This window comes from Talpa occidentalis, unplaced genomic scaffold, assembly GCF_014898055.3.
Source record: "Talpa occidentalis isolate TD23 unplaced genomic scaffold, MPIMG_talOcc4v2.1 talOcc4.3, whole genome shotgun sequence".
NCBI classification, from domain to species: domain Eukaryota; kingdom Metazoa; phylum Chordata; class Mammalia; order Eulipotyphla; family Talpidae; genus Talpa; species Talpa occidentalis.
This window is the reverse complement of record NW_023603184.1, coordinates 41,716,249-41,742,124: the sequence shown is the minus strand read 5'-3', so window position 1 is coordinate 41,742,124 and position 25,876 is coordinate 41,716,249. Positions and strand designations below refer to the sequence as shown.

The window sequence follows — 25,876 nt, the reverse complement described above, 5'->3', positions numbered from 1 at the left end:
TTTGAACTTGTTTCCATATAACTGTTCATAGTAGTTACTGATTATTCTTTTGATTTCTGCTGTGTCCGTTGTGATTACTCCTCTTTCATTTATGATCCTGTGTATTTGTGCTTTCTCCCTTTTTTTCCTTTGTGAGCCTGGCTAGGGGTTTGTCTATTTATTGATTTTTTCAAAGAACCAGCTCTTGGTTCATTGATCTTTTGGATTGTTTTTTAGTTTCAATTTCATTTATTTCTGCTTTGCTTTTTATTATTTCTTTTCTTCTACTGGATTTGGGGTTTTTTTGTTGTTCTTTTTCTAGATCTTTGAGCTTTGAGATTAGGTTGTTTCTTTGAGTTCTTTCTTGTTTTTGATGTGAGCTTCTATTGCTATATATTTTCCTCTTATTACTGCTTTTGCTGCATCCCATACATTTAGGATATTGGTGTCCTCCTTGTCATTCAATTCAAAGAATTTTTTAATTTCTTCTTTGATCTCCTCGTTAGTCCAGTGGTCTTCCAGTAGTGTGGCTTTTAATCTCCATGAGGTAGGATAGTTCCTTGCCTTCTTTTTATGATTTATTTCTAGTTTGATGCCTTCGTGGTCAGAAAAGATGGTTGGTATGATTTCAATCTTGGTGTATCTGTTGATGTTTGTCTTGTGCCCCAGTATGTGATCGATCCTGGAGAATGATCCGTGTGCACTTGAGAAAAATGTGTACTCCGTTTTTTTTGGGTTTAGTGTTCTATAGATGTCTGTTAAGCCCAAATGCTCTAGGTCCTTATTTAGAGCTTTAGTTTCTTTACTTATTTTTTGTCTTGTTGATCTATCCATTGTTGATAGTGGTGTGTTGAAGTTCCCACTACGTATGTGTTTTTCTCTGATGTCTGTTTTTCAGAGAGGACAACAGTTGTCTGATATATTTTGGTGCTCTTTCGTTTGGTGAGTATATGTTAATGAGTGTTATTTCTTCTTGAAGTATTGTCCCCTTAATCATAATGTAGTGACCATTGGGGTCTCTTTTTATTTTTTTTGAGTTTGAAGTCTGTTTTATCTGATATAAGTATAGCTGTTCCTGCTTTCTTTTTTGGCCCATTTGCTTGTAGGATTGTTTTCCATCCTTTGACTTTGAGCCTATTTTTATCTTTTGTAGCTAAATGTGTTTCCTGGAGACAGCAAAAGGTTGGGTTTTGTTTCTTAATCCAGGCTGCAACTCTGTGTCTTTTTATTGAAGAGTTTAGTCCATTTACATTTAGAGTTAATATTGATATGTTAGCATCTGTATTTGCCATTATGTTTGTCTTTCCTTTGATTTTATTTATTCTTTAAATAACTTTTTTTTTTTTTTTTGGTCTTCTTTCGTTGTTATTCGTCCCTCTGAGGTTCTGGCTTTAGGATCCTTGTAGTATTTTTTGGAGTGGGGGTTTATTCGTAATGAAATTCCGGAGTTTCTCTTTGTCTGGGAAGGTCCATATTCTTTCTTCATGGAGGAAAGAGAGCTTTGCGGGATAGAGTATTCTTGGTTGGCATCTGTTTTCTTGGAGTCTGTTGACTATGTCCCTCCACTCTCTCCTTGCCCGTAGTGTTTCTTCAGAGAAGTCTGATGTCAGCCTGATTGGTTTTCCTTTGAATGTTATCTGTTTCTTTCCTCTTGTCAGCTTCATTATTTTTTCCTTGTCCTGGATTCTTGGAGCTTTACTATTATGTGTCTTGCTGTGTTTTTCCTTTCGTCGTGGAAGTTTGGTGTTCTTCTTGCTTCTTGTATATCAATTTTCAGCTCCTTCTTCGCATTTGGGAAGTTCTCTTCAATTATCTCCTGGAATATTTTCTCTCTGTCCTACATCTCTCTCCTCTCCTTCTGGAATTCCTGTAACTCTTATATTTCCTTTCCTCATGGAGTCAGATAGTTCTCGAAGTCTTTCTTCATTCTTTTTCCTTCGTACTTCTCTTTCCTTTTCTGTTTTGGTTCTTTTTATTTCTGTGTCTTCAAGAGAACTTATTCGTTCTTCCATTTCATCTATTCTGCTTTCCTTGCTTTTCCCGGAGTTCTTTAGTTCCTCCATTAATTCTTTGATCTCCTGCATTTCTTTTACTTCCCTCTTTAGGGACTCAATTTCATTCTTCTGACCATTGTTTTCCCTCCTTAGGGACTCAATTTCCTTCTTCTGATCTATCACTTTTTTAATCATGGCAATTTTAATTCTCTTTCTGGAAGGCTCAGAAGTTCTTCCAAGTTGCTGTCGTTGCAATCTGGGGAGTGGTTTTCTTTTTGTGGTGTGCTTCTTTCCTGAGGAGTTGTTAGGTTGCGTGTGGTTCTTCTACTCCCTACTGTCTGTTTTCTAATTTGTCGTATGCGTTGGGACACTGTGATGCTCGGACTGACTGGCATCTTGGGTGAACTTCTCTGCTCCCCTCTGGCTCTTCCAGGAGCCATCTCTGCCTTCTGGGGGAGCTTTCTGCTGGTTTTAGGCAGTTTTTACTGAAGAAATGTCCCTGTTCTCAAATGGCGAAGCGGGATGCAGTCCCTGCGCCTCCGGTTTCAGGCACACTCTTCTGCGCCCCCGGTCTGCCCCGGACGTGAGTGCCTGCTCCCTCTGTGGGCTCAGACTGCTGGTCGGAAGGGGCCTGGCATGGAATAACTTCCCAGCTGGCCACTGCAGAAGCCTTCTGCCCTTTTCAAGCAGTCTTAAGAAATTTCCTGTTCTATGGGGTGTTAGTGACTTTTTTTTTCCTGGTCACTAGGTGGCGCCAGAGATCTCTCCTAGTGTCCTTGGGGGGCTGTTTTTCGTCCCCCCAACCCCGTGGGACAGGGAGCAGAGCGGGAATGGTAGGGTACACCTCAACAGCTTTGGGGTGCTGTGTCTGCCTTGTGCCCCACCGTCGTGGAGAACCCACGCCCCGAATTTTCGTGCCCCGGGTCTCAGTTCAAAGCCCTCAGTTCCAGGACGCGGGCTGTAGCCCAGTTCAGTGGCGCGGGAATGGCGTCTTTTGCACTGCTCCCGTGCCGGGGTGCCTGGTTCCTGCTCACTCAGGGAGGGACCTTCACCTCAGTGAGGACCTCCGCGCGTCTCCCCGCAAGCCTAGGTCGCAGGCGCGGGTACCGGGTACCTGGGCAGCCGCGATTCAGGTCTGCACTTGCTTTTCAAGCTCCCCGAGTGCGCTGCGTTTCTGCGCCAGCTTACCGGCAGCCCGGGCTGTGTGCGCGTCTCCCGGGGTCTTTGTTCTTCTCTATTGGCGCCCAGAGCCGTTCGCTCACCGCCGCGGCGGATCCTGCAGGGTTCGCCTCAGCTCCCGTTCACGGGGTGTGGTGGCTGCAATAGTTCCTTTCCACTCACAGTCCCGCTTGCTGCGTCGTTTGTTCTTGTTTGTTCTTGTTGGTCGTTTTAGTTTGTTGTTTCCTCCTCTCTGCCGGTCGGAGAGTGCAGCCTCTGTGGGCGGGGGAGGGGAGCAGGGTTCTGCGCTTCCCTCCCTTCTAGTCCTCTTTTATGGCCACTTTCTTCTTCGGGTAGTTTGCTGGAGTCACCCGTTTATCTTCCGTGTCCCAGTTCTCACTGGGACCTGCCGCTTTTCCTCCCTATTAACTTTTTTTAATGGGAGATCTTACTCGCAGCGTCTCCTCGCCGCCATGTTGCTCCGCCCCTACTTTTAATCTTTTAAAATATTTCATTGATAGTATTTCTTGTGATTGCTGATTTTTTAATTGAATTTCCGTTAAGTTTTTATATGAGGCAAGTGCACTACTGTTTTGCTATTTGTTTTCTCATTTCCTACTGCCTTTATATTAATGGAGTACTTTTTAGGACTTTATCTGCAATGTTGACTTATTTAACTGTATTTCTTTTTTTGGTGATTGAACTGGAAGTAATATGAGCTTTCCCTTATCACCTGTTCCACAAATATTACACATTTTTTATTTAAAAAAACAAGTCTTTCAACAGTATGTTCCATTTCTCCTCACCTATCATTTGATCTGTTACTGTCATGAATCTCATATCAAGTTTTGCTTTAGTCAATATTTAAAAAAATTAAAAAATGAGAAAAACATTGAAATATTTACTCATCTATTATTTCTGGTACTCTTCATTCTTCTGTGTAGATTCAAGTTTCCAATTAGTATCTACTTTTGTGTAAGAATATCTTTTATTTTTCTTACAGCACAGGACTGCTGGAAATGAATTATGTGTCTTTTGTTTATATGAAAATGTTTTCATTTTCCCTTCATTTTTTTCTGTTAAATATAAGTTTATTTTTGTGCCTGGGGAGGGGGGGATTTTTTTGTGTGCAAGAAGGATTTTGTTTTGTATGAGCTCAAAATAAGTATTCAGTTTATTAAAGTTAAATCCCCGATTCTATATAAACTAGTAAGTTTAGCTTATAAAGCTTATTCTACCTATAAATCTAACATTTTGGCTGTCATATTTGAGGACCTAGTTTTAAGTTACCCCATTTCTAAGGGGTGGCCCTCTGCAGTCTCTAAAGAATGCCCATGTAATTGTTGAGTTTTATTCACTCTTGCTGGATGGAACTTGAATGGTTCACACTTGTGTGTAAGTTCTTCCAATTGTTTGTATTAAAATTTTCTGGTAATTTTTCTTTGCTTAGAAGTTGTTCTTGGCCAGCTTCATAGAATTTTACACTGCGCATGTACCAGTCTCTCCCTCTCCCTCTGTTTCTCTCTCTTCCTCTCTTCTCCCCCCTCTCACCTCTCTCTCTATCACCTGTTTGACTCTAGCCCACAAATTCTAGCTTTCTAGGGCTATCCTCAATCTGATTTCTTTCTCCTTCAGCATGATAGAGCTGAATCCCTTTTAGGTCCCCCTTCCCATTCCACAATCCATTGTTCACCTGTAAGGAGGAAGCCTGGGTAATAGTAGAGTTTATTTCACTTGTTTGCTTTCCCTCAGAGATTATAATATTACACTCCCTGTTCTCCATTGAGTGAAAAAGTTATTTTCCTTATTTTGTCCAGTTATCTATTTCTGGGCAGCAGATTGCCTCACCTCTGTGGCTTCCTCATGACCATTACTGAGTTCTTTTCATAGATACTATAATGAGAAAAGAAGAAATTTTCATAAAAGTCAAGATTTTTCAAACCAAATAGCAGATAATAGAACAGAAACGTCTCTACTTATACTATCTATTGTGAAGGAACTAGCATCATAAATACTGAGAGCAGGTGCCTAGAAGGAAAATGAGTCAAAAAAAATAAGAAGATTGCATGGATGCCTGCTTAGTATGGTTCTGAGGACTTTAAGACCTTGCCTCTTTTCCACCCTCCTTCCCTAACTCTTAGGTCATTACTGTATCTACTACTGTGTTCCTGATGCCAGAGAGGCCCTCAATAGAGAAGAAACTCTTAAGCCATCATTAATCTGAGCATCTCATGTCACAAAAGATTGATCTCTAGGACAAAAATACTGACATCAAAGTATAAATGACTGGTACTTAGTCCTTTGTGACTTTTAGGAGGGAGTAAGGAACCTGAGTAAAATTTGTGACTTTTGGGGGTATTCTGAGAACCCTGTCTGCCAATGTGGCTGAATTCAGACTATCGATCCTTTCCTTGCTTTCCTCCCTCTGCCTGCAGTTACGATGGGGTGCCTTTTCTCATGCATGACTATGACCTGAGAAGAACAACCAATATCATGGAGGTCTTGCCAAATGCTGCCTTCCTATCTGGTTCCAGCTTCACTTGGAATTTCCTGTCAACTTTGAATGCAGGCAAATGGTTTTTACGGTCACCGGTAAGACACATTTCTTTACTAAATAAACCTGCATTGAATCCCTCCCTCCTGGAGATAAGAGCTTTAGATGAAGATAGGCAAGCATATACACAGTTTCATCCCAGTTTAGGGAGGAAGACTATAGTGTTGGCAGGAGAGCTAGTTTCTTTCTCAGTAATTTAGTCAGTCTGATGGCTGCTGTCTACATTCATTAGAAGACAAACTTAACCTTGTCATTTAATCCCATTTTATCCAAGCAGGTCATGAACTTTTACAGCATACCCACCATGTAAATAGCGTTTTTTCCTGGGCAAATATTTTGAGTAATTCACAGGTACAATACAGACTAGGAAAAGTATTTATTCTTGGCCGTTACTTATTACCATTTAACAAATATTTACTGAATACGTATTGGATACTGGGCACATAGAATATACTGGTGAACATACACTAAGCCATATGGAGTTCATAGGCAAGCAATTACATACATTTTGATAAGTGCTAAACTAGAGTTAATTTTTTGGTTGTTCAGGAGCATGTCAGAACTACATTTAGCTCAGTCTGAGGGATGAAAATGGATAATTCCAGAAGGAGATGTATAGACTAATAAAGGTGTGGTAAAATATAAAGCATGTGCTGTGTTCAGTGTCATTTTGAGGCAAGAGTGAATCCACTTGAGAAAATTGGAATATTGGGAATATAAATTGGTTCTACCATCATGGAAAGCAGTATGGATAGAACTCAGAAAATTAAAAATTGAAATTCCATGTAACCCAGAATACATAAACATTAATTTGAAGAGATACATGCCACCCCCTTGTTAATCACATCTTTATTTACAATAGCCAAGGCTTGGAAACTACCTAATGCTCATCAATAGATGATTTCATTTTCATGGTCTATATACACAGTGGAATACTGCTCAGCTATAAAGATGAAATCCTGTCATTTGCAGCAATGTGGATGGACCTAGAAAGGTTATACTTACTGAAATTAGTTAGATAAACACACTGTATAGTTTTACCCATATTGTGCAAAGGAAACAAAATGAATGAAGTAAATAAAAAAAAATAAAATTTTAGAGTATAAGACCAAATTAGTGACTACCCGAAGTGGAGGAGGTAGTTAAATCAGGTTAAAGGGGTGAACTATATGGTGAAGGATGTAATTGAATTTTTAGTGGTGAATATAAGGTAATATATTTAGCTGTTGATTTATAATGATGCACATCTGAAACCTATGTAGTATTATAGTGCAATGGTAGTTCAATAAAATTTTTAAAATTTCAAGAACAGTATTCCTCATGAATATTGCAAAAGTCTTTAGCAAATATTAACAAATTGTATCCAGCATCATATAAATTTATACTATGTTATAATCAAAGTACTTTTATCCTGACAGTGCAAGGCTGTATCACAGTCCAATTGGAGAGTACTTCCGGTTTCAGCTCCAATGTATACTTGGGAGTTGTTACTCCCATCCTTAAAATAAAGTTAAAGCCAAACAAATTAAAAACCCATCATTTTTCCTAGCTCTATTAGAGAACTAAAATCACAGTGCAAACCACCACTCTGAAATCTTGAAAATGTGCAATTTATGGCATTGGTAAGTTAATTGTCCTGAAACAGTATTGCAAGTAGCATTTACTGCCACAAAAATGAGTCCAGTGCCAGTTTTTGTCCCTGCATTTAATAAACCCCTTCCTAATTGAGCCATAATATTTCTTTGATTAAGTTCTACACAAAGTGTTAGCCATTATATATTAGCTGGTCAAAAATAAATCAGAACTTTTCTGTTTTCCAAAATTACTCAGATTAAGAGATTTAAACCATTAATTTCTAGCCCAAGCCTTGGGCTATTTTATTTACCACACCAGCCAAAATGAAAGATACATTTTTGAAAATCACCTCAAAATTTTCAGTTCCTGTTGATGGGTTCAATATCCTTAGAAGGCTGTTTCCTAGGAAATATGCTATTCCTTTACACTATAAGCAGATGTTGTCTGTTGAGGGTTTGGGGAGACCTATAATTGGAGAGGTCTAACAGCTTCACAGAATATTTGACCTTGTCCTAGGTTATGATCAAAAAACCTTTCCCCCCCACGTATTAAAGATTGCAAGAGTAGGGCCTCCCCTGGTGGCGCAGGCAGTTGAGTGCTGCAGTGCTGCGCTGTGAAGCTGTCCGCAGCCTCTGCAGCGCAGGTTCAATCCTGGCTGGCCAGCGAGGGTCCCACATAGCACGGCAGACCTCTCCTGTCTTGCCCTCTGCTCCCCTCAGCAGTGTGTTTCAGTCAGTCTGCCTGTTCTATTCCCCACTCTGTCTCTGGTGAATCCTCTCACCCCCCACAGTTCTGGCCTACACCCCACTTCTTGTATGCATAAATAAATAAATCTTTAAAAAAAAGTGAAGATAAAGTATCAAGAAAGAAATTACTTGAATCTTAAGAAAATGTGAGAAGCTAGTGTTTCCTTCTCCTGAGCGATAGCCTTTTATCACTGACTTCATCCACATAATTCTCTAAAATTGACAAATGATGATGAAAGTAGTTAATATATGTGTGTGTGTTTATATATAAGGACTGAAATATAAGATGAAATTCTGTGTATTGCAAATAAAATATGACGGTTTCTGCCATGAGGGAATTCACTCCAGTAGAAGCAGTAAGAAGTGAAGGAATGCAAGTGAATTGTGCCTTTTCTACACACATGCTCCTAGATCTTTGTAAATATTTTATCATTCAGTATTCAAAATAATCCCTTCTCCATTTTATAAATTGGGCAGTAGAGACTTTGAGAATTTAAATGGTTTTTTATCAAGGTTAGCCAGCAAGATGAATGTGAAGCCAGGATTTGAATCTGATCTAAGATGTAGGTAACTAACTGAAGAAGGCATAATGAGACATAGAATTACAAAGGCAGACAAATGGCCATTGATGTTTACTGTCATTGAAATTTCTTTAGCTCAGAAATATTTAAGGACGAGTTCCTGAAGGTTAGTAGCATTTGAACTTGCATGTTGAGGACAAAATTTTAAACAGTTGAATATGGCAAGGAAGGCCATATTCCGGGAGTATTGGGATTGAATCCAATTCATTGTGAAGTCAAAACCTATGTTCTTTGCATTACATAAAACTAGAATACTAAGAGCAAATGTGGGAAGCCAGTGTGACTAAAAAAGGATTTTGTTACTTTGAGATACAGGAAAAAAGCTAAAAAGGAAATTCATGAGAAGAACATGAAGGGACTTTCAGTACAATATAACAGTTTCTGTGATAGAGAAGAAATCATTTAAAAAATCATAATTACCTGTTTAATTTCCCTCCTTGGGATCTCTTATTCCAGGACCAGTATGTCAGAGGAACTGGTTGGTTGAATGGTAATGGAGTAACATGGAAGTAGGGCTGGGTGTGGGATATGTAACAAGAGAACTGGAAAATTCTTTTGATAGGAGCCAATGTATTCTCTGATATATTTATTTTTAGCCATTTTACAATATGGAACCCCTATCAGAGGCTGATAGTGAAAAAGCTAGAAACCAGACGATTCCAAAGCTATCTGAATTTTTGGAACTTGCACGGAAGGAAAAAAAATTTGTGATGTTTGATCTTCATCATCCTCCAGTAAAACATCCTTTCAGAGGCAGGTTTATCCGTGAAACAGTACAGGTGATCCTTGACTCTAAAATTGAGCAACATCTGGTATGTCTAACTCAATATTTATGGTAGAGTTGGGAGGGTGGGTAGCATGTCCCAGGAGCATAGCAGTTCAATCTGACCTACCTTGCACATCTTCCCTTGGATCCTTCAATAATTTTGCTCCGTATAGAAATTTTCCTTATACAGTTACATGTGGCCATGACCCAGTTAAATTTCTTTCAGTGCAGAGAAATCGAGGCTGTTTGCTATTTCACACCAAATACAATATCAGCAGTCTGTTAAAAAAGAATGTGTGTAATGATTATTTGATGTGACCTGCCTCATCACCAGCATAGAGATATTAGAAAAGCCTGGAGAACTATAAGATTGAGAGGATTTTGCTTCAATCAATAATACAGAAAGGACGTCTGATTCTTATTTGAGCAGAGATTTGTTCATCATGTTTTGTAGAAGCAGCTCTGCTTTTGGGCAGTTAATCATTTCAAATCTCATATTTTCAGAATGAGTAATAAAGCAAATGGTACATGTCCTTTTGCAAATAGAGCTGTTTCAACAGATGACTCATAACAGCATTCTTTATTGGCAGAAAATGACTCCTCTCAAAGGTGACTTTTAGGATCACTAGCCAGGGGATGTTTGATTCCCACCTCTCATCTGCATCTACCAATTCCTTATCTACTTCGGTAAATATGAAACTGTCAGCACACAATAGGCCCTTGGTACATGTTAATTGAGAAAATTCCAGTCTGGAGCAACCCTGGTGAAAACTCCTTATAAGAGTTAATTAGATGATACTAGACCAGGTTGACTTTATCACCGAGGGCTAGACTCTTTCTCTACTGCCTGTAGACTGTAACCAGTGCTGAAATGGGCTCTATCCAAAATACACAGGGCTGTTTGCACCTAGACAGCTGGATTATCCACTGAAGGACCTCTTGTTTCTCCTTACAGGTTTTTTGGTTACCAGGTTTGGATAGGACATATGTCAGGAACAAAGCTCCTGGTTTTCAGCAGGTGGGCCGGTTCATCCCAGTTGAAGCCCTTGCAAAACAAAAGATAAGAATAATAAATGTTGACTATAAGAGATTGTTCTCTAATGGTTTGAGGTGAGTGTTTGGCTACACCTCTGTTGGCATGTGTTGCCTTACTTGCACAAAATCTGCACTCCAGCTGAGCTACAAGGCTTCCCCTTTTGTCTCAGGATTTCTATATGTGGCTGTTTTTTTTTTTTTTGAATCCTCTATTTCCCCCTTCTTACCCTTCCCTCTCTTTCTTGCACCTTCCCTCTGCCAACAAACTTTTATCAAGCGTAGACTCCTTGGAACATAGTCTTCAGCCACTTCTCCTTTATGCTCCAGTCTCTCATTATTCAGCTCATGTTTTTCTATCCTTTGTGTTTTTTATTTTTATATAATATGGTCATAAAAAAGTCAGTTGTTTATATCCTCCTGTCATTACCAGATGGGTCGCAGTACCTCATGATAGTGTTATGACCAGATAGCCAGATTTCTTGTAAGCAAAATTAAGAACATAGCTAAATCTATATCTGTATATAACTTAAAATAGCCAAGCATGAGAAGAAACTAAAATTATTACCCACCATATTTATAAATATATAAGTAGGTACAAATTTTCCGATTTAATAGTACCTGGGAATAAAATGGTAACTTTCTGAAACTTGACAATTATTTATTACTTAATAATCCATCTTCTCTTTCTCTTCTATTTAAAAGTAGTATTTTCCAGATGATTCTAAATGCTTCAGAGACAAATTTTTCCTTGGAGATACAGATGTAGATCTATAGTTCTGTAGGTCTTTAGAATTTCCTTGGACTTAATGAAAGTCCCCCTAGATAACCTTTCTGCATCTCAAACCATGAACTAGTCTGATGCACGTACCTCTGTTTCTGATCCTGCTTTTCCTGTTTCTCTGGCCACGGGTATTTGATCCTTTGTCTTTTTTCTTTCAGCATTGGAAAATTATGTATTTTACCCCTCTTTCCCAGTCAGAATATTTCTCTTTGTCTAGTTGCTGCTCTATTTTGAGCACATTTCTCTGAATAGAAAATGGCTCTAACATGATTTCTTTCTCTTTTGCTCATAATTTAGATTAACCTAGTGGTTGGGAAAAATTATAATAATTTCCATTTATTGAACCTTTATTATGTGTTGGTGCTTGTGTTTGGTGGGCACAGGCCCTGTTTCAATGCTGACTTACCTGTCTACCTGCCTCCCTACACATATGACTTTGGATAGTTTTCTAATCATCTATGTTTTATGCCGATTCTAATTTTATCTGGGAATACAGATTCGTATCAGCCCAAGATCTGTACAAATGGTCATTTGGGTTCAGAAAGAACTAGAATTGCAGTAATTGCCCTTTGGATTTATATATGAGGATCTCTAGATTATTATTTCTGTAAGTCAGCGGCTATACTCAAGTAGCACTTCAATAAACAGACAAAATTTGTTAAATTCATGAACAGGTAATGGAATGGATGAATAAATATCTGGATCAAAAAATAAAAAATAAAAATATTCAGAAATTTTGCAAACCTGTTTTACCAGTGGTAATCTGAAATTAGCTGTGGTACAGGTGTTTGTACCATGGACATTGGCAAATGCCCGCAAATAGGCTTTCCGTTTTTTGTTTCTTCCTTTCATCTCATTCCTTCTCCCTCCCTCTCTTCCTCTTCTCCCCGCCTCCTTTTCCCCTGAGACATCCAATTTACTGAGATACCACTGTTGTTACTAGAGCAGAGATGTTAAATCCATTGCATTATCTAATAGCAAATGAGCCCATTCTGCATGTCACATCATAAATTGTTCCAGTACTAGGTGTTTGTGGTGATGCAGGCAACAACCTTTCACGAGCGTAGTGGCTGTTCCTCTTTTAAGTGGTGAAAAATGAGATTAAGTCTAAATCCCTTGTGGGTTTTTTTTTGTTTCAGAGATTATAAAGAAGCTAACATTACCATCAACTTATACATCGTCAATGAGCCTTGGCTCTACTCACTGGCCTGGTGCTCCAGTATTCACTCAGTGACCACAGATAACATTCAGAATCTGAGACACATAAAGGATCCTTACTTCTTCATGGTAAGCTGGTTGTACAGATTGTTCTTCTCTGTCTGGTATAATGGGAGTCTCCATCCCTCAGCCTACCCACTTCATAACCCACTGTGTAGTCCCTGAGCAGCTACTTAAAAGCAGGGACTTCTATGATATTGGAGATGTGGCACTCTTGCCTAGGTCCTTTATGACTTTCAGGGAGAAATCAGTATTGTTTTAATAATTACAGTCTACTGAATCTTCACAACATCCTTTTCATGCTTTATGTAATTTAACCTTCTGAGTTAGTCACTATTATTCCTTTGAGGAAACTGTACCATGAAGATGGGTGCATATGGGTGCATGATACAAGATTCAATGTTCCTTCAGCCACACCTTCCTAGCGGCATGGTGACAGTGATGAAGGCATGGAGTGTGGGGAGAAAGCCAAGTGGACTTGACTCCAAAGTGGTCTGTGTGCCCTGAACAAAATGCTTTTAAAGAGGAGAGTCAGTATCCAGTCGCCCAGCTTAATTTCCCCTTCTGGTCTCACTATTGCTTATTGCCAGAGGCTTGGTGCTATGAAGACTTGGGTTACAATCCCAACTAAATCCCATTACTTATTATGTGTGGAGGGAGCCCCAGTGTACCAGTCAACTCCTAGAGACCTTGTTTTCCTTATAGGTGTAGAACACAGTAGGTTGACTGAGTGTGACAGAGTAGTGTACAAGAGAAAACAGCTTAATTTCTTTCCACTGACTCTTTAAACTACTCTGTGATTTTGGTCTTTCCTTGAGTAGAACCTTACTCAGGTCCTATAACTTTTATGGTCATTCTAAGATAATTTTTTTTTTTTGAAGTTCACTTCAAAGAGTCTCAGTTCTGTGTCCTGTCTAGGGTAATAACTCAAACTCCAGACTGCCTTGAAAGTTAAACCTTTAGGCACAGAAGTCTAAATGGGAAACCTCAATAACTCCAGCCTCACTTGCCCCTGTTTTTGATATGCTCACAGTCAAGACCAGGAGAAAGGTGATGAGGGTCAAGGGGACAATCTCAGAAAACCAGTAGTCTGTTGAGGCCCTCTGATGGCAGTGCAAAATTTCTGACCCTTCCTTTCTCTAGTGGCTTAGGCAGCTTTCTGGAGTTTTTGGGAAACATTTAGAGGTAGACCTGTTAGCACAGATAAAGCCTCTCCACTTGTCTATCCTAATACAATTCCCTTCATGTAGGTACTGCATATTTTTCTCTTGTTTTTTTAAAAATTGATGACAAGAGTAAATTTCTTCGTTATATAAGATTTAATCATTACAAAAATGCATAAGTTAGAAGCAGCCCCCCTATAATCCTATACTCCTACATCAATAATGTCTCAAAGTTGTCTGTTTAGATATATTAAATAAAACTTTATTATATAAAATGTGATTACATTCAGTATTTGAATTAACAATATTTGAATTTATAATAAATTCATGTGATTCAAAATTCAAAAAAGTATAAAAATTCTACACCTGGCTTGGGTTTTTTTTTTTTTTTTTTTTTTATTTTTTTTTTAATCTTAAATTTTATTTTTATATTCCCCCATACAATTGCAAACGCCCCATTCTGACCCCAATCCTTCCCCTCCCGCCCCCCACCCCTCAAAAAGTGTCTCTGGTTCATAGTTTTTTGTTGATTTTGATTTTCACTTTCTTATATTCATTTTCCTGGTCCCTTATTTAAGTTTTCTAGATTCCTGCTATGAGTGAGACCATCCGGTATTTTTCTTTTTCTTTTTGGCTTATTTCGCTGAGCATGATCCCTTCCAGCGCCATCCATGTTGCTGCAAATTGCATGTGTTTATCTTTTTTGAATGCTGAGTAATATTCCATGGTATATATGTACCACATCTTCTTGATCCAGTCATCTACTTTTGGGCATTTGGGTTGTTTCCAAAGCTTAGCTATTGTAAACAGTGCTGCTATAAACATAGGGGTGCAGGTGCTCTTTGGAATTGATGTTTCTGTGTCCTTTGGGTAAATACCTAGGAGTGGAATTGCTGGATCATATGGAAGCTCTATGTTTAGTAGGTCCAGAAATCTCCACACAGCTCTCCATAGTGGTTGGACCAGTTTGCACTCCCACCAACAGTGCAGAAGAGTTCCTTTTTCTCCACATCCTCGCCAACATTTGTTGTTGCTAGTTTTTTTAATATGTGCCATTCTCACTGGTGTGAGATGGTATCTCATGGTAGTTTTGATTTGCATTTCCCTGATTGCAAGTGATGTTGAACATTTTTTCATATGTCTGTTGGCCATTTGCATTTCCTCTTCAGAGAAGTTTCTTTTTAGCTCTTCTGCCCATTTTTTGACTGGATTATTTTCTTTGTTGTTGCTGAGTCTCATCAGCTCTTTGCAGATTTTTGTGATCAGTCCTTTATCATTAGTGTTGGGTGCAAAAATGTTCTCCCAGTTGGTGGGGTTTCTCTTTGTTTTTGTTATTGTCTCTTTTGCTGTGCAGAAGCTCTTTAATTTGATGTAGTCCCAGCTGTTTATCTTTGCCTTCACTATCACTGCTTTGGGTGATGTGTCTGTAAAGATGTCTTTGATGTGCAAATCCCGTAGTGTTTCGCCTATATTTCCTTCTATGTATTTTATGGTTTCAGGTCTTATGTCTAGTTCTTTAATCCATTTTGAGTTGATTTTTGTGTATGGTGTGAGGTAGTGGTCAAGCTTCATTCTTTTGCATGTAGCGACCCAGTTTTCCCAGCACCATTTATTGAACAAACTTTCTTTGCTCCAATGCATAGTCTTTGCTCCTTTGTCAAAGATTAGTTGACCATAAATCTGTGGGTTTATTTCTGGATTTTCTATTCGATTCTATTGGTCTGTATGTCTGTTCTTGTTCCAATACCATGCAGTTTTGATGATTATGGCTTTGTAGTAGAGTTTGAAGTCTGGGAGTTTGATGCCTCCATTTCCTTCTTTTTTTTTCAGTAGAGCTTTGGCTATTCGGGGTTTTTGGTGATTCCATATGAATTTCATCAATAATTGTTCTATTTCTTTGAAGAATGCCATTGAGATTTTGATTGGAATAGCATTGAATCTGTATATTGCTTTTGGTAGGATGGCCATTTTAATAATGTTTATTCTTCCAATCCATGAGCAGGGGATGTCTTTCCATTTCTTTGTGTCTTCTTCTATTTCTTTTAACAGTGTTTTATAGTTTTCTTTGTATAGGTCCTTTACCTCTTTTGTTAGATTTATTCCCAAATATTTGATTTTTTTTGTTTCAATAATAAAAGGGGTGGTTTTTTTGATTTCTTCTTCTTCAGATTTATTGTTTGTGTATAGGAAGGCTACTGACTTTTGCGTGTTGATTTTGTATCCTTTGGCTTGGGTTTTTTTTAAAGGACTCAATTGGTCAGTTTACTGAGGGGTCAGAATCCCAAGGGCTTTTCCAGGTAGCCCACACTCTGGAGTTAGAATGTACAGATTCAAATCTTAGCTCTTCCACTTACTGTGTGAACTTGCAAATGAGGCACAGTTTATTTATTTGTAAATTGGGGATAACAATAATATAATAGAACTTTTATCCAACACAATCCAGCCTGATCATTTCCCTGTGAACGGAAATAGTTAAAAGGGGAATAAAAAAATTGTATACATTCTATTAGCTTTTACTACTTAAAAAAAAAAAAACCACCTAAACTCAGTGGCTTAAAACGAACATTTATTTCTCACATTCTGTGTGGTAGCTGAGGTGGTTCTAGGATGGGTGAGGGTGGCCTCATTCATGTATGAGCCATTTGGGAAGCAAGGCCCATGCAGTGAGAGGGTCTCCCTTCGTGTAGTCATTCATCCTCACGGAGGCCAACTTGAGCCTGTTCCCTAGTGGCAGTGGGCTCCTCGCTGCAAGAGAGCTCAAGCCACAGAGCACAAGCATTTCTCAAGGTTCTCCCCGTGTAATGTTTGTTAATGTTCCATTAGCCAAAGAAAAGCCTGTGGTCAAGTCCATTCAAGGTGGGAAAGGGGAGAAACAGACTTCACTTCTGGATGGGTAGGAATAGCCATGTCACATTGCCTGTAGGCTGCAGTTTGAGAGAAACATTGTGGTGATTTTAATAAATAATCTATCATGTACAAACCTCACACACTTTGTTTTAATATAAAAAATATTTATTCACTGTTTAACAAAAGTCATGTTCTTTAAGGATACTTGAGCTGATTGAATTCTGTATTTTCTTGCTTATTTAAATATCCAAATGAATTTCTAAGTTGTGTTCTTTAAAGCAGAACAAGAACTTAAAGTCATTGGGAAAGAGAATCTGAATCTAAACAGATTTTTATAATCTTCTTACCCCAATCTTTTAGTGTTTCATCTACACTTAATTCAATTGAAGATATTTTAATGACTTAGTTTGTCTTTCTTGAGTTTTTCAAAGCATTGACTTTATTTTCATGAAAACGACACTTTTTTCCCCCACACATTTTTACAGATTTAAGCAACATTTAATTACACTGCATAGTTATAACAAGTACAACTATTTTAAACCATTTGGGAAGCAAGAACAACTTATTCTTGATGACTGTACACCTCACCTGGTGGGCATCCTAGGTGAGGCCCAGATCTTAGTCAGTATGTTTCCAAGAGGGGGTTAAGAGCCTTAGTTTAGTGGAAGCTGCTTAAGAACTTCTACTGTACCTCCCTTGTAGTGCTGTTGTGATTGTGAAAATATCCTTAAAGTGCTTAGAATACTCCCCTAGTTCCTATAAATGCTCATTAATTATCAGTTGTTATTATCACTGTTGTGATCATCAATGTTATTAACATTATTACTCAGTCTAAGGGAAGACCTTGGGACAGGGTGAAGAGTGACCTAAGAAAGAATAAAAAGCGCCAGCCTCACTTGCATGAAGTAACATTGGAGGGGGAATAATGGAAGAGGAAAGGGAGGACCAAACCTGGAGATAATGAAGCTCACAGGGGAAGACCCGGGAGATGGAGATCTGGGAAACGGGTGACTCGTGTAAGGAGTATAGAGAAGGAGGTATGCTAGATAAGGAGGACTTTTAACTTTAGCATACTTAACTTGAAGCATGGTGATGATTTAGAACAATGATTCCAAAATATCATTTATAGAGTAGTCGCTTCAGCATCTCCTAGGGAGCTTGTAAAAAATGCAAAAATTCTGATTCCTAATATAATACCTATATTACTGAAAGCTATCCAGGGAGACTTAGCTAAACAGTCAGGTTTGGGAAATCATACCATGAAAACATAGTGTACTGGGAGTTATGAAACCTGGCCTGTGGTCCTGGATCCAGAAAAAGCTTGCTGCGTAATTTCTCTGGAGCTCTCTCACACCTCTACCGTGAGGGTCAAAGTAGATGAAGAATCTGAAGTGTTTTATTGCTTGTAGAGCCCCCTTACACATGTAAGGTGTGATTGTTAGCATGCAGCAGGTACTTTCTGTGTCAGAGACTACCTCGTCAACCAAAGTTCCTTCCCCTGGTCGTCTTCTCCTCACCTCCCCCAGCCCTGGCAGACTAGGCCTGTGTGGTCTAAAAATCCCTTCCAAGTGTAAACTTCTTCTTTTTTTTTTTTTTAAAGATTTATTTATTTATCTATACAAGCATTGGGTACAGTCAGAAGTGCGGGAGGGTGAGAGAACTCACCAGAGCAAGAGCAGGGAGCAGAACAGGAGAGGTCTGCGCGCCATGTGGGACCCTCGCAGGTGGCCGGGATCGAACTGGCGCTGCAAAGGCTGCGGGCAGCTTCACAGCCCAGCGCTCAACCGCTGCGCCACCGGGGAGGCCCCAAGTGTAAACTTCTTTAACTATGATTTGTTTTCTGTTTTTCAGACACCAGGCAACTATAGATTCTGGTGGATTTTGCTGGATAGCATTTCTGTAATTTCTATTATTGCCATATTTTATTATCATTGGTAAGCATGTATTTATAATTCTGAATGACTCCCAAAATCAAAGTATAAATGGTTCTTATGGAATGTTGAGAAAAAAGTTACATATTTCTGTACTCCCACGTGGCAAGTTCTCAGGAAGATAGAGTTTATAATCTGAATCTCCCATTTCTTCTCATGCTGCTTATGGCTTCTAATCCCTCTTCTACCTCCCCAGTATAAGAGAGTTTCTAAGAATAGGACTCTCACTAAAGTTCAGTCAGATTCAGTATGGATCAGTTGGGAGAGGACAGGGGTTAAAGGTTGTCCAAAATAAAATGCCTCCATCTTCAACAAAACTTGACATAGTAGGGTATTGTGCAAAGAGCAAACTTACAAGTTGAAAAACCTGGGTTTTAGCTACTGGCTTTGGTTTCTGAGTAATCTTGGGAGAAATCACCACCCCTTTCCAGATCATAATCTTTTTATCTCACTGTCAGAATCCTGGAAAATGCAACAGGGTTGCAGGATTCAGGTGAAATAGGGAACAGCCTGGTAGAAGAGCTTTAGCTAGAGGAAATCAATGTTGTTTATACCCATAATTTCTTCCTTTGTGAGTTTTCATTTAGAAAGTAAGAATTTGTTTCTTTACTGGCCACTGCTTTGTATTATTCTCCTTTTGGGAAGAGGCCTATGAGACTTACAGTCTGTTTCCTTCCAGGTGGAAAAACAGCAAAAAAGAACTCTTTAAAGCCACCGGCACAAGCATAGGTAAAGTTAGAGGCCTAGGCCATTGCTATATCTTTATTTCTACCCTTTCTTTCAAGACACAGAAGCAGTTCTCATGTCTGACAAGAGCTAAGGTTATCTGAGAAATGGGAAGAAGGGACCAAGTTGAAATTTGGAAGTGTAGGCTAGATGTGGATTCTAGAGGGCTAACAAAATAAAGCAGAAAAAGCATATTAGACAGATGTCAATACCCATTTATGATTTTAAAAAAAACCCTCTGGGCAAACTAGGAATAAAAACAAACTTCCCTAATCTGACAAAAGATAATTACAAAAAATCTACAGTCAGTATAATTTTTTTTTTAAAGATTTATTTATTTATTTATACAAGCACTGGGTACAGTCAGAAGCGCGGGAGGGTGATAGAATTCACCAGAGCCAGAGCGGGAAACAGAACAGGCAGACTGACGAAGTACACTGCTGAGGGGAGCAGCGGGCGGCAGGAGAGGTCTGCATGCCATGTGGGACCCTCGCCCGGTGGCCAGGGATTGAACCGGTGCTGCAGAGGCTGAGGGCAGCTTCGCAGCCCAGCGCTCAACTGCTGCGCCGCCTGGGGAGGCCCAGTCAGTATGATTTTTAATGATGAAATAATTTTTCCCTCTAAGATCAGAAATAAGGTAAGGACATCTGCTCTTACCATTTCTATTTAGTATTGTACTGGAGCACCTGGCCAGTTTAATAGTATAAATAAAAGGCCTAAAGGAAGAAATAAAACCCCTGACTTGCAGAATGATTATTAATATTAAAAAAAGCTTAAGGAGTCAGCAAACAAACATACTGGAACTAATAAGTGAGTTAAGTTAGCAGTATCTTGAATTACAAAATCAACATACAGAAAAATCAGCCATGTCTAAGCAATGAATAATCGGAAATTTCAGATGATTTAAATAGCATCATCCGTAACGACATAAATAAATATGTTTGAATCCTTTTCAAAGAAGATATATGATTGGACACTGAAAATTACAAAAATTTACTGAAAGAAAGAAAACCCAAATAAATGGAGCAGTGTACCACATTGACAAATTTAAAATGTAGTATCATAAAGGTATTAGTTGTCATGTCATATTAGATGTTAGAAATTGACCAGCAGATTAAACTCAGATACAATAAAAATCCCCTTCCTCCTGTGAAACTGACAAAAAAATGAATGCAACTTTTCTTTAAGATTAAAATTGCATTCCAGGCAAAAATAACTGAGTTCATGGTTTTTTACTTCTTTGGAGTCTCACTTTCTTTTAGATTTTGGTCCCATGTAGTAAATTCTTGGGAAACTTTGTTTTCTGTATTATTCAGTTTTTAACTTGTCTTTCAGTAAGAGTTACTTTCTTAGCTCCATTATTGGGAAACATCTCCATCTATTTTTTTCCATCAGTTATTTTATTTCTATCAAGTTATTTTTTGAATGCTTACTATATGGCATACACTTCTGAGCATTATGTGTGCAAGCAAGACAAGATCTGGGCACTTGGAACCCTCCCATTCAAATTGAGGATGTATTAATTTTCCTGCTCAAATTAATTTGGAAGTAATGGTTGTAAAATGCATGATCTTTAAGCAAATGTTAGTTTCTACTTCAGAGGGCTTCCATGGTGAGCTAGAATCTTATGCAATAGACTGTAAAATTCTAGCACCATGCTGAATGAGAGGCTCATAATAGAGTCTGCACAAATTTGGGATAGGGAGAAACGTAGGATGAAAGAAACTGAGATGGTAGTGAGGGACTAACATTTTAAAGATAAGTAAGATTTAGCATCAGCTAAATCAGCAGCAGCAGAGGTTGGAGAAGTAACATTTGAGGAATCCGTTTTTGTCTTTTCTATCCCACAGATACTCAGAGTATAAATCTCCAAAGGGGAAAAAGCGATAACCAAGAAACGTCAACTCCATCCCGAGTTAGGGAAATCCCTTGGACTATAGCATCCCTCTATCCAACTTTAACCCAGGATATAAAAAATTATCCAGGCACTCGCCATTTTTCAATAGTTCCCAAGAAGAAAACCAAAATAGAACCAGAGCCTGTCAAGGAAAATATGAGCAGACTGACGCACGCCCAGGGTGGTTCTAGACCAACAGCTCCCATGAGGACTGTCTTTGACCTGACCCAGTCAGCCTCGTGGGCAGCCACCCACCCGGATGCATTGCCCATCGTGAGTGCAGATGAACCATCAGTTTCCTCCACAGAGGTCTTCCATTCTGCAACACAGTCCACAAAGAACGTCTCTACTGAACCCTCCCAAGAATCCTCTTATGTGTTGCTTTCCAGTGCTTCCAGCTTGAGCTTGTCCTCTTTTTGGTTGTCATCTTCGAAGAAGTAATAGCCACATTTTGCCCCCTTTTCCTCCTCCTCGCTGTGCCCGAGGGTGGTGCTGGTGGGGAGAGGTCAAGAAAGCTGTGCGGTGGGGCCATTGAGGCTTTCAGGGGTACCATTCTGGTTTAGCTTTTTTTCTTTTCTTTTTAATTAAAAATGCATCTCAAGAGGATGGGCAGGGGGGAAATGATCTTAGAGCGGGAGCTGATTCTCTGGGCGTCACAGGCTTTGTCTCTTCTGGCTTTTTATAGTATCCCTGTTAAAGGACTGACGGGTGAACATCAGCTTGTAATAAAGGCAACATCTGAGGAACCCAAAGGAAAACGATGTATTCTCTAAATCCCCCTGTGATCACTCAGCCTGACAAGGGCTAGGGATGAGTGATGGAGCCTGAGACAGAATGACAGGTAGCTGGGCATAGTTATAACTCAGGGCCAACCATCTCATCCTACGTCCACATTCTGTCATCTCCTGTGAAGTGGGATGCGTCCTAATAGGTTCATTGACTGATTTCCCATTGGGATGATGGTACAGTCCAATAACCTTGGGCCTCGAGTGGGAACAGCCAAGTATCTGGACCTATCAATCTGAATGACTGCAAAGAAGGAAGCTTGGGATCTACCAAGTGAAAGAAGCAGTGAAATGAAATCAAAATGGAATATTTAAAAATACTTCATTAATCAAACCCAGGCATAAATTGTTGAATCATGTCCTTTTGACTGAACAGGATATTGCTACTTCCCTCACATAGGATTCAAACTAGTATAGAAAACAGGATAACTGTGACTGTAAATATAAATATTTAAGTAATTCTTCATGGTTATGGTAGAGAATTACACCAGACAGTAGTAGTTCTTGGAATCTAGACAAGAAAGTGACATTATTTTGAGATTGAAAGAAATGTAGGAGGAATTAGAACTAAGATTTGAGAAAAGGAGAGGAACAGAGTGCATATTAAGTAGATGAGAATAGTCAAAACTTTAATAGCAGTCAAACTTTTTATTGTCCTTTAAGAAATTGTGATAAAATACACATAAAATTTATCATTGTAACCACTTTTAGTTGTACAACTCAGTGGCATTAAGTACTTTCACAATTCATCAGTCTGTTCTGATTTCTGAACAGAAATTCTGGATAGAGTAAATACTTAAATTTAAGACCTGAAATCAGAAAACAGGGAAAAACCTGAATGTTGATCTCAGGAATGAGATCAACAGGCAACAAAAGCAAAAAATAGATGAGTGGGATTGCATCAAACTAAAAGGCTTCTGTTTAGCAAAGGAAACAATCAAGAAAGTGAAAAGCAACCTATATAATGGGAGAACATAATTGCAACCCACACACATAGTAAAGGATTAGTATCCAAAATATATAAAGAACTCACAACTCAATGGCAATGCATGTATTCATACATACATACATACATACATACATACGTACGTACATACTCAAAAAATGAGAGAGGGACTGAAATAGACATTTCTCAGATAGTCAACAGATACATGAAAAGGTGCCCAGCATCACTAATAATCAGGGAAATACAAATCAAAATGACAAAGAGGAATCATCTCACACCTGTTAGAATGGCTGTTACTTAAAAAGTGTTGGTGATAATGTGAGAAAACAACTTGGTGAGAATATAAATTGGTACAACCATTATGGAAAACAGTATGGGAATTACTAAAAGTGTTACATATACAGCTACTGCATGAATATGCAATCCAACTCCAGGGCAGAAAATTAAATTGTCTCTGAAAGAGGTATTTGCAATCCCTTGTTCATTGTAGCATTATTCACAATAGCCAAGATAGGCAAACACCCAAATGTCTGGCAATGGAAGAATGGATAAATATGTGAATATATGTATAATTCTATTATAATATGTATTACATAAAATTCCATTATAAATCTGAAAGAAAAAAATCATTACATTAATATTTTATATATATATCAGATATATATTCCTATATCTATATTAGTATAGATATCAGGTATATATATCAAGAAAATGGAATTCTAAAAAATTTCTTTTGGTTTCCATCTGCGTAGGTTATCTTTTTCCATCCACCCCTTTCAGTCTGTGTGTGTTCTTAGAGCTGAAGTGAATATCTTGTAGGTAGTACATAGTTGGGTCTTGATTTTTTTAATCCATTCAGCTACTATGTGATTAGAGATAGTCCATTTACATTTAAAGTAATTACTGATAAGTATGGACTATTGCCATTGTTTACTTTTTCCAGCTGTTTTGTAATTGTTGCGTAAGGATGATTGAAAGGTGACCTGAGGACGGCAAGGAAAAGGGCTGACAGAAACGCTGAGCAGAATCGAGTGTGCCAGGATGACGAACCTCCTGGGAGGGACGTCCTGTACTTGTGCCGTCCTTGGAAGTCCCCTCAGTTGTAACTTAGTGCAGCAGATGGCATGCATGGGCTCATGTACATAGCATGCTTGGGCTCACGTACATGGCGTGCAAGGCAAGGTCGTTCTGTTTTCTCTGACTTACAATAAAACAGAGATGTCCTTGTTCACAATTCCTATATAACCATGTTGAGAAAAATAATCACTGCTTGTAGCTGACAGCAGTCCCCCGTCTGGTGGGTCCTTCGCAATCAGCGTCCCAGGTCTCAGACCCCCCTTGAGGCTCACAGTAATTCCTTTGTTCCTGATTTCTCTATCTTTCTTTGCAATTGATGATTTTCTGTGATGGTGTGCTTACATTCCTTTCTCTTTTGTGTATCTGAAACCTGAACCCGATTTCAACAATGGCAGGAGCCACCTCAATGACAGGAGCTGGCAGGAGCAGTGGCAGTCTGTTCCACTACAGGCCAGCTCTGGCTGTGGCTCTTCAGAGCCCAGCAGCCTCCCTTTTGAACTTGGTGCCTGGATTATAGAATGGACCAATAAGATGTGAGCTACACACTGATTGGTGCTAAATGTTTTCCAATCAGCCATAGGATTGTAGACTTGTAGGTGGGGAACCCTGAAAGAGGATATAAGGCAAGGCTGGAGGGAGCTGTGAAGACTCTGTTCCTGGCCTCTAAAGAAAGAAGCAGCATCCAGCAGCCAACCTCCATGGAAAGAAGACAAGCCAAAGACATTTGCAGAGACCAGGCCACCATACCTGCCGCCAGTCTTGTCTCTGACATTGCCTGAGAAGAGAACCAAAGGCCCTGGGCCTGGTGTCTCAAAAAGCTGTTTGTTGTTGATACAGGTCAACAACTCACAGAGAGCTGTTAACACTTGATGTCTTTGACACTGCTGCTGGTGACCAGTAGTGATGACCACTACTGGCCAGTGCTGTCCAGCTCTGTTGACAGGTGATCAGCATTCTGCTTACATCTATACTTCTGGTGGACACTCGGTTAAGATAGCTGGCCACTTGTGGCTACATTAAGCTCTTTGTTTCCGCTCGTTGTAAAATAGCCCATTATTGTTCTTTGAACCTGAGGTATCTTGCAAGTGTGTGTGCAAGCAAGAACCCATAGACAGTGACCTGTCCTATATTGGGCACTGTCCTTTGACCTGCTGCACCCTATTGTATAGATGGAGCAATGGCGCTTGGTTTTTGGCTGTCTCTGAGGAGCCTTGTTTCATATCTACTATGGTTTTTTTGGCTTTGTGGTTACCATGAGACTTATATGATACACCTAGTATTTGTAATGGACAAAATAAAGGAGTGAGAGGCAGAAAACTTATTTATACATTCTTTGTCCCTCTCCTTTTCCAAATCTTATCCAATCTTCAAATCCTCACTCTGATTCCTCCTAGATTTCTTTAACTCTCAAATCCCACTCATTTATTTTTGCTAAGTTCATAAAAACTTAAGGGTGAATACATTCAAAGCCCTGCATTTATACTCTCCCCTCACCACATTTATATTTTTGATGTCATAATTTATGTCTCTTTATCTTATGGAAAGCTGCGTGGAGATTCCTCAACCTGCTAAAGGTGGAGCTTCCATATGATCCAGCGATTTCACTCCTAGGTATTTACCCAAAGGACGCAGAAACATTAATTCAAAAGGGGCAACTGCACCCCTATGTTCATAGCAGCACTAGTTACAATAGGTAAGCTATGGAAACAACCCAAATGCCCCCAAATAGATGACTGGATCAAGAAGATGTGGTACATATACACCATGGAATATTACTCAGCAATCAAAAAAAGATAAACTCATGCAATTTGCAGCAACATGGATGGAGCTGGAAGGGATCATGCTCAGTGAAATAAGCCAGAAAGAAAAAGAAAAATATCACTTAGCATTCTTGGTGAAGAGGTATTTCTCTCATCGCTTTGAATATATTGTGTTACTCCCTCCTGCTCTGCAAAGTTCCTGCTGAAAAATCTGCTGGTAGTCTTATGGGTGTGTTTTCTCTTGCTGCTTTTAGGAATCTCTCCTTCAATTTTCAACAGTTTGCTTATAATGAGTTATGGTTTGGGTCTTTTTGGATTCCTCATTTGGCAATCTCTGGCCCTGCATCTGGATATGTT

The 25,876-nt window shown here is 39.1% G+C and overlaps 1 protein-coding gene across 2 annotated transcripts in view; it reads left to right on the top strand.

The window, feature by feature from the left end:
• GDPD4 (glycerophosphodiester phosphodiesterase domain containing 4) overlaps positions 1-23,249 on the top strand; it is a 65,276-nt gene extending 42,027 nt beyond the window's left edge. Inside the window, exons 11-17 of one of the 2 annotated variants that reach the window (XM_037523020.2) lie at positions 5,567-5,723; positions 9,184-9,366; positions 10,309-10,463; positions 12,309-12,456; positions 18,249-18,331; positions 19,008-19,057; positions 20,905-23,249. In XM_037523020.2, the coding sequence (XP_037378917.1) occupies positions 5,567-5,723; positions 9,184-9,366; positions 10,309-10,463; positions 12,309-12,456; positions 18,249-18,331; positions 19,008-19,057; positions 20,905-21,392 (1,264 nt within the window). In that variant the 3' untranslated portion in view covers positions 21,393-23,249. Of the gene's footprint in view, positions 1-5,566; positions 5,724-9,183; positions 9,400-10,308; positions 10,464-12,308; positions 12,457-18,248; positions 18,332-19,007; positions 19,058-20,904 lie in introns of both variants that reach the window. The other variant, XM_037523019.2, reaches the window with a different exon arrangement.
• The last annotated feature ends 2,627 nt before the right edge of the window (positions 23,250-25,876 follow it).